The sequence below is a fragment of the Orycteropus afer genome, unplaced genomic scaffold (genome assembly GCF_000298275.1).
Source record: "Orycteropus afer afer isolate SDZICR_OR568_19922 unplaced genomic scaffold, OryAfe1.0 scaffold00270, whole genome shotgun sequence".
In the NCBI taxonomy this organism is placed as follows: Eukaryota; Metazoa; Chordata; class Mammalia; order Tubulidentata; family Orycteropodidae; genus Orycteropus; species Orycteropus afer.
Genome location: NW_006921857.1, coordinates 1,835,951 through 1,848,615, shown reverse-complemented (window position 1 = coordinate 1,848,615; position 12,665 = coordinate 1,835,951). Strand labels below are relative to the sequence as shown.

The 12,665-nt window shown below is 41.0% G+C and overlaps 1 protein-coding gene across 1 annotated transcript in view; it reads right to left on the bottom strand.

Moving 5' to 3' along the window:
- The window catches only part of BMP2K (BMP2 inducible kinase), a 254,462-nt gene extending 242,438 nt beyond the window's left edge, over positions 1-12,024 (bottom strand). The window contains exon 1 of the mRNA XM_007950371.2: positions 11,862-12,024. Coding sequence (XP_007948562.1) covers positions 11,862-12,024 — 163 coding nt within the window. The remainder of the gene's footprint in view (positions 1-11,861) is intronic.
- Between the last annotated feature and the right edge of the window lie 641 nt (positions 12,025-12,665).

The following is a 12,665-nucleotide window of genomic DNA, read 5'->3' as shown; positions in this document are numbered from 1 at the left end:
TTCTGTCTGTACATGTTAGCAAAATCAAGTAGGTCTTTTGGGGTATAGAGTACCACCTCCTCAGTCACACTTTCTATTTCACCTTTTGGGGCTCGCTTGGACTTAATTTTAGTTACAGGACTGGCAGCAACAATGGGTGGTTGAGGCAGTTCCTGAGAGCATTCAGGAATGTCTTCCATGGCCTCTGCCTCAGGCAATGACCCAGCAGGACCGGTTTGGCTAGTCCCATCAAACCGAGGAGGAAGGGATAATGGTTTTACAGTAATCTGTTCAGATGGGAGGGATTCAACAGAATTTACAGGCTCCATATCCTGATCTTCCTGATTACCTGTCCATATGTCCCCATTCCAGGTTTCAGGATCCCATTTTTTTCCAATCAATGCCCTCACTTTAACATCAGACACCGTTCTGGATTGGAAATTTAATTGGCATTGTAATTCAGCCACCCTTACAATAAGACTCTGGGTTTGGTTTTCAGCAATATCAGCTCTGTTACTAGAAGATATAAGGCTTTCTTTCAGAGCACAACTGGAAACACTGACGTCTTTTATGCAGCACTTAAGCTGAGACTCAGCCGCTCTGAATTCATCTCGCTCTTTCACCACTTTGTCTAGTGTAAGTAGGACCAACCAACCGCTTCCTTATACTCCTCATCCTGACAAAATTGCAGAAAAGTATAAAATATCCAATCACCCAGAGCGTCACTTCTCACAAGTACTTGATCTACTGGTGGTGCTATTTCGCATATTAATGTTGCCACCTCACGCCACGGATTAGTAGTACCCTCTTTACTAACAGACACAGGGTCACTAATGTCTTTGAGAGTAATCAAACTGGAGAACCAATTTAGGAAGCCCATCCTTATGATTTTGTCTCTCTAGAACCACTCTCGGTACCAATTGTGTTAGACTGGGTTCTCTAGAGAAACAAAACCAGTAAAGCTTACAGAGAGAAAGAAAAAAAAATTATCTTAGGAAAATGGCTCACACACTTATAGAAGCTAGCCAAGTCCAAAGTTCCTGGATCAAACGTCAAGCTGGAGGCTTTTCCTGGCTCTTGCAATTGCAGGGGCTGAGGAGCTCAAGGCTGGCAGGCAGTACACCGGCAGGTGACTCCAACAAATGATGAATCCAAGATCTCCAGGCCAAATGGTGAACTGTTCACTCACGGACAGCTGAGGCAGCACAACAGAATCTGGATCCACAGAAGAATGTCTCTCTTCCCAGGATGTCCTTGTATATACTGGAAAGAGGCCACACCCGTAGGGAAACTCCCTTTCAACAGATTGGCCACTCAGAACATAGTCATCTGATCCCATCATGGGAACAACCACACCACAACAGCTCAAACCACACAGAACTGTGGTCCAGACAAGTTGAAGTACAACTCCAACTATCACATCTACATACTAATGAAATTCTCTAAATGAGAGGTATTAACCAATTGTCATCAAATCTATTCCAATTCATAGTGACCCTGTGTATATCAGAGTAGAATGTGCCCCACAGGGTTTTCAAAGTTAATGTTTTTCTAAGTACATTATCAGGCCTTTTGTCAGAGGCACCTCTGGAGGGACCCTAACCTCCAACCAGTCTCTTTCAAGTAGCAGCCAAATGTGTTAACTGTTTGCACCACCCAGGGACTTCTGAAAGGTATTAAGGACCCAAATTAGTGTTGACAGCACGGGAAACAAAGTACTAAATTCCTCAGGCATTAGCATAGGTAAAATATCTATAAATTTTCTATCTATAAACTCACTCAGAGAAAGTACATCCTAAGTTTTCCTCATCTATTGTTTCCACATAAAAACTTCAGAACCAAATAACAGTTTCTTTACTTCTTGATACCCTTCAAAATACATATATAAAAAATGAGTTGCTTGGAGAACACAAATTGCTAAGATGTAAAATAAGCAACTGAAGTGACAAACCCTTTGAATAAATATCGAATCTTATAAAACTCTTAAGTTTACACAGTATTACCTCTTGGAGAAAAAATGGTACTTTAAAATGCTGCACAATTTTATTTTAGCATCCGTGTCGTTTTATCAAGGGGTTCAGTAAATAATTTTCCCCTATGAGTAAGACAATCCACATAATAAGGCAATTTCATAGCAAATACTTTTTTGTAACAGTTAAGAAGTAATTTTATATGGTGGGATTAAAAAAAAATGCTAATCCATAAAGTGTGCAAAAAAACAAATGCAAAAAGATCGAACTTAAGCCATTTACTACAATCTCAGGCCTAAGTCTACTCATTGCTATTCCTTCCCTCCCTCCTGCTTGTCTCTTATCAGTAAGTATACATTATATAGACAGAATCAGAAAATGCTAAAATGGGGGGGGGGGTTACAATCTTATCCAGCCCCCTCATTTTTTGCTTGAGAAAAACAAGGTCAAAATGTCACAATGAGAGTTGGTAGCATAACTGGGATTGACAGGTGGCCTGTCTCTATGTTTTACCTTCTTTTAACAGCTGCTTTCAAAAAAGCACTACTTTAAGGATTTTTTTTTTTTTAATTAAAATAGGTTAACCAGTAGCAACAATCATTTCATACTACAAAATAATATTGATTGTATAAGGTATTTCTAGAAAGCAATATCCCATAACATATCTCTAATATTACTGGAAATCTATAAGACAAAACCAAAATTTCTAAAAGCAAAGCATCTTTATGGAAAAGGTCCTATCACTACTTTCCTGAAGATAGAATTTTGGAACTATTAGCAGAAATGTGCTAGACATCTCTTTTATAAGGATGATAAACACAGACAATCTCTAGATTAACTAAATGAAAAGTATTTAAAACAACTCAGTCATTAACCACTCAACTTTTCAACTCAATCCACTGTGGATGAATGAATAATGTTTTACCATGTGGATGCATGACAAGAGCAAGGAATGAAAAAAAATAAAACAACAAAACCAAGGAACAAGTGATGTCAACCCCTTGGAGATAAAACTGTAAGCCTGGAACGCTAGAAAAGTATGGCAGCTTTGGTATCACTATTCAAGACTCAACTCTGGAATTTCAAGCCAATGTTTTAAATCATTCTCATAGCTACCAAACAAGTACTGTATATATTCTACTTCAAGTTTTGGCAAAAATGGAAGGGAAGAGGAGAAAGAGAACAAAGATAATACACAAGATTAGTAAAGAACCCAAAGTGCCAGAAACAATGTGAGAAAGGACATCAAACTCACCTTCTAGTATGTTCCTTAATATTAGTACCACCCAAGGATCTCATCTATTTTCCCCTCCCGCAGGCCCCATGTTAAAAGCGTAGTACCTAAGGCACTTGACTGCTAACCAGAAGGCTGGCAGTTCAAACCCACCAGCCACTCCTCGGAAGGAAGGTTGGGCAATCTACTTCCATAGTGATAGCACCTCAGAAACCCAAAGAGGGGTCGTTATAAGTCGGGTTTGACTTGACAGCACATAAATATTAGTAATCCATTTTCATTATTTTTCAAATAAAGATAAAACCTTTCAATCTGACTGGAAACAGAATGTCATTATTAACCATACCAAGTTGAGTACAGCTAAAAAGCAAAGAAATTTTGACATTTTAGTGTACTTTAGCACATTAGGGATAAATGTACAATTTTCATTATATATTTCGTAACATTATAAACTGCAGATATTTTTCTTTTTTTTAGTGTTAGTAGCTTGTACTTGAATAAAGTGCTACCTCCAGAAAATATAACAATAGACAATGAAATTTACATCCTAGCAGTCCTCCTACAATAATACAACCCAAAAGAGAAATACGGGTTAATATTCATAGTCCACTGCTACAAATCACTTTCATTTTATTCTGAAAGCAGATATTGTTTCAACCTTAACATTCTATATTGCTGATTAAAACCTGAAAATTTAAATATGGCTGAGTGTTATATAATAATAGTTTAAAAAAATTCAGATTGTAAAAAAAAAAAAAAAACAGATTGTGATACCAATTTAGGAAATATAATAAATGTGATACCTATTCTAGAAGGTAAGTACTATGATTCTAGAATTAGATTTTACTATAAGCTTATAAGTGAATCTGAATCTAACATTCACCCATACTTATTGAGAGATGGTATGCACTGCTAGGTGGCATCACACACTACCTTCATCTTCACATACTGTGAGAAAAAACAGTAATTCAAGCAAGTCAAAATTTTTTTAAAAAATGCTGGACATGTATTACAGGACAGAAACTGGGGGTAATAAAACTCTGGCTCTCCCCTCACAAAATTCACCATCCAAAAAAGTTGTCAAAATCAAATGCAGAATGTAAAACAATTTCACACTGTAAGTAAGGACATTTTTATTTTTTAAGCCATATTTGTAGAATGAAGAAAAATATAGTATCAATAAAGAAAGACTACAAGGGGGAATCTAAGTTATTCTTTCTTTGCTGTTTCAAGGAGACTAACTGAAATCACACTTTTCCTTTAACTGCTGTTGTCTCCATCAAAGTAGAAAATTCAGGGTCCCTTGGCCTAAGCAGAAGACTTTTAATGGGAAAGGAACTAACGAGCCCTCCTCACTGGTGCTTTTTAATCTTCAAATTAGGTCTTAAATTCTACTCAAGACCTCCATCTAGACAAAAAAAATAGTAATTTCTTTTTGAAAAGTATCTATGTCTATTACATGGTAAGGCAACTTGCGTGCAAAGGCAATGAAGACAGAGTCCCCTCCAGCCTCAAGAACTTCTCACTACAGGAGGTGAAAAAAACAATAATAATTATTCACTTTAATGTTTCCAAGAGCTTACCTATGGTTTCTCAAGACAAAAGATTAAGTGCAACAAGAGAAATGAAAGCAAAATAGTTACCAGTGTCCACAGGAAGGAGGGAATGACCATAACAGCAGTTAGGAAGCTGGGATCACACAGGCAAAAACAAGTGATAGGGATGACAAGACTCAGTCACCACCCAACAACAGAGTAGAGAATACTATGGTTGGAGTAAACAGTATTATTTGGAAATACCAAAAACCAAACTCACTGCCATCAAGTCAGATCCAACTCATAGCAACCCCTCCTTAGATTCCGGAGGCAGTATCACTAAGGAAGTAGATTTCCCCAACCTTCCTTCTGAGGAGTGGCTAGTGGGTTTGAACCACCAGCCTTCTGGTTAGCAGTCAAATGCCTTATTAAAAATAAGGGAGGCAAAATTGTAAAGGTAGGGTAAGGACTTAGCATAGATAACCATGAATGCCATGCTAAAAACACTTACTTACTTTATGAGTTCTCAGAAGCACAATTATTCATTCTCTCCGCTTCTAGTTGGAGAAAAACAAACAAGCCACTGTCATTCACCCAGCAGGACAGAGGAGAACTGTCGCAGATAGAATGGGCATAGTCAAATCCCACAGGGTTTCTAAGACTATATAAATCTTTACGGAAGCAGACTGCCACATCTTTTTCCCGTGGAGCGGCTGGTGGGTTCGAATCGCTGATTTTTAGGTTAAAATGAAAAGAAAAAACACTGCCGTCGAGTTGGATCCAACTCATGGCTACCCCTCCTTGGGTTTCCGAGGTGGTATCACTAGGGAAGTAGATTGCTCCATCTTCCTTCTGAGGAGTGGCTGGTAGGCTTGAACCACCAGCCTTCTGGTTAGCAGTCAAATGCCTTAGCACTGCGCTACCAGAGCTCTGACCTCATCTACAAAAGGGAACTGAGGCCCAGCACACTCAGGGGATGACAAACAACAGCTACAATTTATACTAAGCACTAGCTATGTATCAGGCACTGTGGGTTATCACTAAGTCATTCTATCCTCATCATGGCTCTACAGAGATGCTGTTATATTTATCCTTATTTTGTGGGTAAAAAAAAAAAAACCTCAATGCCATCGAGAGTACTTAACCACTGCACCAACAGGGCTCCTTGCTCTTCTAGAAACACTCTCCAATTGAAGACATCAGATTCTCCTGCTAGTCCTAACTCTCTGATAACTCCCTGTTGGTGTTCTTTGTCTGCTCTCAATCAGTGGTGCTCAAAGTGTGGTTCCTGAAAGCACCAATATCATTAGCATCATTAAGTAAGTTGCTAGAAATGAAATTATGGGCAACACCCAGACCTACAGAACCAAACTTCAAAGGTCAGGCTCAGCAATCTGTGCTTTATCAAGGCTTCCCAAAGATTCTGAAGTGCGCTAACATTTGAGAACCAAAGCTCTACTGAAGTCCTTCAGGGAAGCCCTTGCCCTTCTCACGCCACTCTCCTACATCTATCTTCTCCCAGGGCTTTCAATACCAGCCAAGTGTTCACTAAGAGAAAGTACCTTTATCAAGCCCGCACACTTTTACAGAGTTCCAGACCAATTATTCAACTTCCCAACTGACATTTCCTCAAGTAAACATGTCTAAAACTAGTGGATATTCATCTAACTCCTTTAAAAATTCTTTGACTCCTCTACTTTTCCATTGTTCTTGACAGATCCTACTATCTTCCCCACTCCAATCCACAACTAGGTTTTCCCATTCAAGCTTTATAACCTTTGTCTCCATCCTCACTGTCACCATCTTAACTATTACAATAAACATCTAATTTGTACACCTCTCAACCATTCTCCATAGAGCAATCAGCATCGCTTTGCGAAAATACAAACTGAAGCATGTTACTGCCCTAACTAAAAACTCCAATAGCTTCCCATAGCATTTCAGATAAAACCCAATATCCTCAACATGATATACAAAGCCCTGGACCCTTATCACCTCTCCAACTTTATTCTGCCTCCCTCTTCTGCATGATTCACTCACTGTAGTACATAGCTGTGGGTAACTTTCAGTTGCTCTTCCCTACACAAGTGAAGATATCCTGCATACTGTCTCCCACCTCAACATCTCTTTTATTTACCTAACTTTTTCATCTTCCAGCTTTCTGCTAAATTATCATTTAAAAAGTCTTCTTTGATCCCCTAAATGGAACTCAATCAGTTACTCATTTTCATGAGCTACTGTACTTTCTCCTTATAACACTTACCAAAATGGTTAACTACATTAACTTGCTGGTATTTGTTTGTTTAATGTTTGCCTTCCACAAATAAGCTCCATGCGGCCAGAAACATAACTTTTGTCCCCATCGGTATAAGTAGCACCTAATACAGTGCCTGGCACACAGAAGGCATTTAGTAAATTATTGCATAGTAGTAACAGTTTTCTGGTATTTTTGTCAAACCCTCCACTTCTCTAAAACTCTGTCCCCTCTAGGGAAGTTTAACAGAGAAGTTACTGCATAGCCAGAGAGGATTTCTTCAAAGCATGCTCATTTTCCCACTGATTTATATGCAAAAGAAGATTATTTTACTCTGTTTAAAATTAACAATTAGTATTAATGCTTAGCCTAAATTCTTTCATCCTAATCTAACCAAGAAACTAACCCAGAGAACTTTTACAGAACCCTATAGTAAACTCCCTAACCTCCAATAACTCACAGTGCCAACAGCCCACCATGCCCATTTGTCAGTCTTATTGAGTATCATATTCACTTTATCATACCCATCTAGCCTATAACTTATTAATAAATTATCTCAACAAGTTATCTCTGTTTTCCCAGTCTTACATCTCCATTTACTTAAGTCAGTTTGTTTTTTCTTTAAAAAAAAAAAAAAAACCTGTTCAAGAACCAAATTCTGCCCATTATCAATCACTATTACATTCTTTGTTTGCACTAGAAACTTGTTATGGTGATGCATGTGATCAAACTGCCAGTTCTATGTTTTAATAAGTATTTGGAAGATGTTATGGGTTAAATTGTGTCCCCCAAAACTGTGTTAGCATCCTAACCCCTATACTCCTGGATGTAATTTCATCTGGGAATGGGTTTTCTTTGTTCCGTTAATGAGATCATATAAGTGTAGGGTGTGTCTTAAACCTAACCACTTTTGAGATATAAAAAGACTAAGTTAAACACAAGGATGACCCCTTGTCACCAGGTCGATCCCAACTCACAGTAAACCTTTATAATAGGGTAGAAATGCCCCATATGATTTCTAAGACTGTAAATCTTTACAGAAGCAGACTGCCTCAACTTTCTCTAGAAGAGTGGCTAGTTGGTTCAAGCCTCCAACCTTTTGGTTAGCAGTCAAAGACTTTCATCCCTGTGCTACAAATGGGAAAAAGACAAGATGCCATAAAGAGATCTCCAAGGAACAGAAGCTAAAAGAGACAAAGATTTTCTCCCCAGAGTGTCCAACCTTCTGCCTTGGGCCAGTGCCCTGAATTCAGACTTCTAGCCTCCTAAACTGTTCTGTAAAGCCACCCTCTGGTGGTATTTCTGTTACAGCAACACTAGCAAATTAAGACAGAAGGTTACAATGAATTGTAGGTGCTTCACAATTTGACACTATCTCTAAACTGGTATTTACATATGGCTCCACTTCATGCCTAAGGCACTTGACTGCTAACCAGAAGGCTGGCGGTTCAAACCCGCCAGCCATTCCTTGGAAGGAAGGTTAGGCAATGTACTTCCGTAGTGATACTGCCTCAGCAACCCAAAGAGGGATCGCTATGAGTCGGGTCTGATTCGATGGCACGTAACAACAACAACAACAACAACAACGGTGGGATTTGCTTAGCATACACTCCAGAAACAACCATTTTGAGGGGGGAAAAAAAAAAGGAAATGCCTCATTATGCTATCAGTCCTCTAAACTTTGAGGAGGAACTAACAAAGTGTAAGTTGTTAGCACTGAGACATGTGACATTTACAAGCATATAAATGCTTGGCTAGGAAGAGATTATAATGAAATAAAAAAATATTTCAGGAAGGAAACTACTATAACAGTTTGATTATAAAGCATAAGTATACTCCTGAAAATATTTTTATTTCAAAATATATGTAAACATATACAAATACCTCTTTCTTCATATACACATATAGATATACATATATATATATATACGCACATACATACATATATGTGTGTGTGTATATGTACATATAATATATACATTTAGGGGATGGGCAGAGACTGGTTTATCAAGGCACTGAGAAAGCTGCCTATGTTTCAGTACCGTGGCAAAAACACCTCAGGGTACAGCTTCTGCAGGCCCTGGACCTAGTTAAACACTGAGCCAAAGCAATGTAAAATCTACCAAGTTTGTTTTTTGGTCTGTCTTAGCTTCCATCCCTTTTCTAACTCAGTAAAACCCCTCTCCCCAGATCAGATATAAGCATTCCCCAGGTTAAGACTTGGACAACTCCTACTTGCCTTTTAATGTTATGTGAATCTGCCCTCACTTTGGAAGGACAGAACCAACCCTATTCCCAACAAATCCTTCATCGCAATCACCTTTCCTAGCAACACTTGCAACTTTTCAATCATTGAAAAGGCTTCAAGTCTTCTATCGCACAAAAGTTAAGAAAGAACCAGTGCACCTGTTCTGACTAACCTACAAACTCTTGAAGACACACTTAAGAACTGATCTCATTTGTTACCCAAAAACTGCTGGAACTGCCTGTACTTTAAACTCTAATGCCTTTTCACAAGCACGTGCTCCAATCTTATAATCAGGCAAATGTATTTGTCAATTACTGGGTGATCATGCTTTAATGTGAATTAGACTTGTGATTAAGCACCTTGTTCTAAACTGTGGCATTACTTGAGAGGGAGAGTAGATACAAAGCATCTGAAATCAGAATAAACCTATCAGGATCAAAAAGTAAAACCAAATACTGATAATTTCAATACTGTGTGTGCTGGAGAGAGGAGAATGGTTCAAGGTAAGGAAGTCTAGTCATTGGTTTTCCCTCCAGTGAAGGCTGCACGCCTAGTTCAGTTGTTCAGTTGGAGGGCTGGAGAGTTCCTTCTTACAAAAAGTTTTCTTCAACCTTTGTTTCCTCTCTTGTTTTAATCCTGTCTTCTTGTTCCTCCATCCATAGTCTTAAAAACATATTTGGTTTCCTGTCATCATCTATAGTTAACATTTGATTACTGATTATTTTCCTAAAAGAATGACAAATTTATGACAAAAGTCAGTGGAACATTCTAACAGTGAGAAGTTATTTTTTGTGATAAGGACTCCATTTAAATAGTTCATTTTTGTTTTTATTTTCCAAAATTACTTCTTTCTTATGGAAATGACTTGCTCAGAGTAGTGATAGGATATGCATGCGTGACTTTGTAAAGCTACAAATTCAAATTCAGTTCGATTGAAATGTCAATATTCTCTTTCTATTGAATAAAACATACACCTGGGATTTAGTAAATTGAGTAAGAGTACCACTACTCAAGCTACACTTCAATTATTACTAAAAATTGAAACACACAAGTACAACGTTTTTGTTAGTAACAATGTCTTCTTAAAACCTACAACCCAATCTAAACCACTTGAAATTCATGTATAATATACAAAGCTAGGAAATTTTACAGCACCATATATCTGAATGTCCTGACCAATCACCATATATTCATTCTTTTGAGAAGCTAAGGCTCTTCCTTTTCCCATTTCTCTAAGGTTTAGGTAAACTTGTTATTGTAGACAACAACTTGCCAAACTATAGCATGGATCCCTGACTGATGCAAGATTTCTTTCTCTCAGAATATTTTATAGACAAAAATCTTCAGGTTTTTCTCTTGCTATTGTTTATGACATTTCAAAAAACACAACCGGTATCTGAATCCAGCGTTTTCAAACCACCAAACCAAAACCAAACTCACTGCCGTCCATTCTGACTCACAGCGACCCTATAAGGCAGAGTAAACTCCCCAGAGGGTTTCCAAGGCTGTAAATTTTCACAGAAGCAGAATGTCGCATCCTTCTCCCGCGGAGAGGCTGGTGAGTTCGGACACCGACCTTTTGGTTGGCAGCTTGGTGCTTTAACGTCTGCGCCACTAGGTCTGGCTTTTTCAAACCACATCAACCTCTAAATCCCCGCCAACCAAAACTACTCTTTTTTTCTTAACTTTTGACTTTAAAAGGACCATTTATGAAAATAAATTATTCGTGATCTTTTTGAAGTATTTATTTTTAATATCACTTTGCAATAAAACTCTCAAAAGTCAATGCAGCATAGGTAGTTAACAAGAGAAGGTATTTTCTACGAGCCAGTTATACATGGAGTGAACTTTTTGTAAGCAGACTTGTACTTGCTGTCACAACCTGTGACAAATAATGAAGGTCAAACCATGAAACTTCAACTTCGCAAATGAAATTAACCAGCTTTCAAAACACGTTTTAAACTACTACCAAAATGACTTACTGGAAGGACGTGAATACCACCTTGTCTGATAGAGAAAATTCTGACTAAGAAGGATAAATGGGCTTCAAATTTACCTGCTACCCAAAAGCAAATTACTAACTTAATTTGGGACAAAGTATCACCTCCACAACACACACACACACACACACACACACACTCTGCTTATCGAACGATGACTGAGCAGGAGCAAACTCAGACTCGACACCAGAGGCTGCAGGGTCCTATGCCCTGAAGAGCGGGTGGAGAGTCTGGATGAAGAGGCCAACGCATGACACCAGCCTGAGCCACAGCTGGCAGAGCACAGCTTCAATCCTGCTCGATCTGACCCGCTAATGAGTCACTGATCCAATCATGATACCACATCACTTGCTAGAACGTTTTCTATTTATTTACTCCAGTCAAAAAAAGATAGAAGATGACTTAAACTCCTAATGAGAAAACTGTGAACTGATCAGAACTGCCAACCGCGAGAAAAGCCGGCTTAAGAACGAAAGCCCAAGCGACTTAAGAGCCCCCCCTGGCCAGAGGAGGCAGAAAGGGGAGGAAGAGTGAGCCGAACCAAACAGACAAGGAGAGAAGCAAGCCAGAGCCGTGCGAAGCCACCGCCACACCCCAGTCCTCCTTCACCTGCCTAACCGAGGTTTCCCAGGCGCCCATACCTTCGGCCAGTGATTCCTCCAGGGTGACCTGGTAGCGCCCAACTGCGAACACCCGGACCCCCACAGACGAGCCGCCGGAGCTGGAGCTGGCTCCGGCCCCGCCGGCCCCGCCACCCGACGCTCCGCCGCCCTCGGACTTGGGCATCCGAGAGAACTTCTTCATGGTCCTGCCGGTGTGCTGGAGGGCGCGGGGCGCGCGCAAGGACGAGAGAGAAGGCTGGTCTCCAACCCGGCACGCGGCCGAACGTCCGCGAGGGGTCGCCGCTCCTCGCCCGTCCGAGAGTCCGTGCGCGATGCGGCCCGCGAAGCCTCACATTCCGCACGCCACGAGCGCACAGCACCAGCCTCGCCGCCGGCTCCGCGGCTCCGCTGCAGATCCCCGGCTCCCGCAGAGGGTGGCGGAGGGCGGGGACGGGGCGGGGCGCGAGGGGGCGGGCCTGAATACGGGGGCGACGCCGCCGCCTCCGCAAGTGCCCCCAGTGCCCTCCCGGGAGCTCTGGCCCAGGAGGAGGGAAAGAGGGAGGGACACGGTGAAGGGGGCGGGTCGGCCGTCCCCCACCAGGGCTAGGCTGCACCTCTCGGCCGCACACCCTCAGGACCGCAGCCAGCCGCACGGCCGCCGCTCGAAGCCGACCCGTGCCGCCCGCCACTCGCGGCCGTTGGCAGCGCGGCGGTACTGCCAACGGCTCACAGAGGCCGGGCCCCCGCGCAGGCGCGCTGCCCGTGCCGCCGGAAATGACGGTTCCGGCTCTTGTCACGTGGAAGAGAGCGGGGGAGGTAGTTGTGGGGGTTGGGGACAAGGGC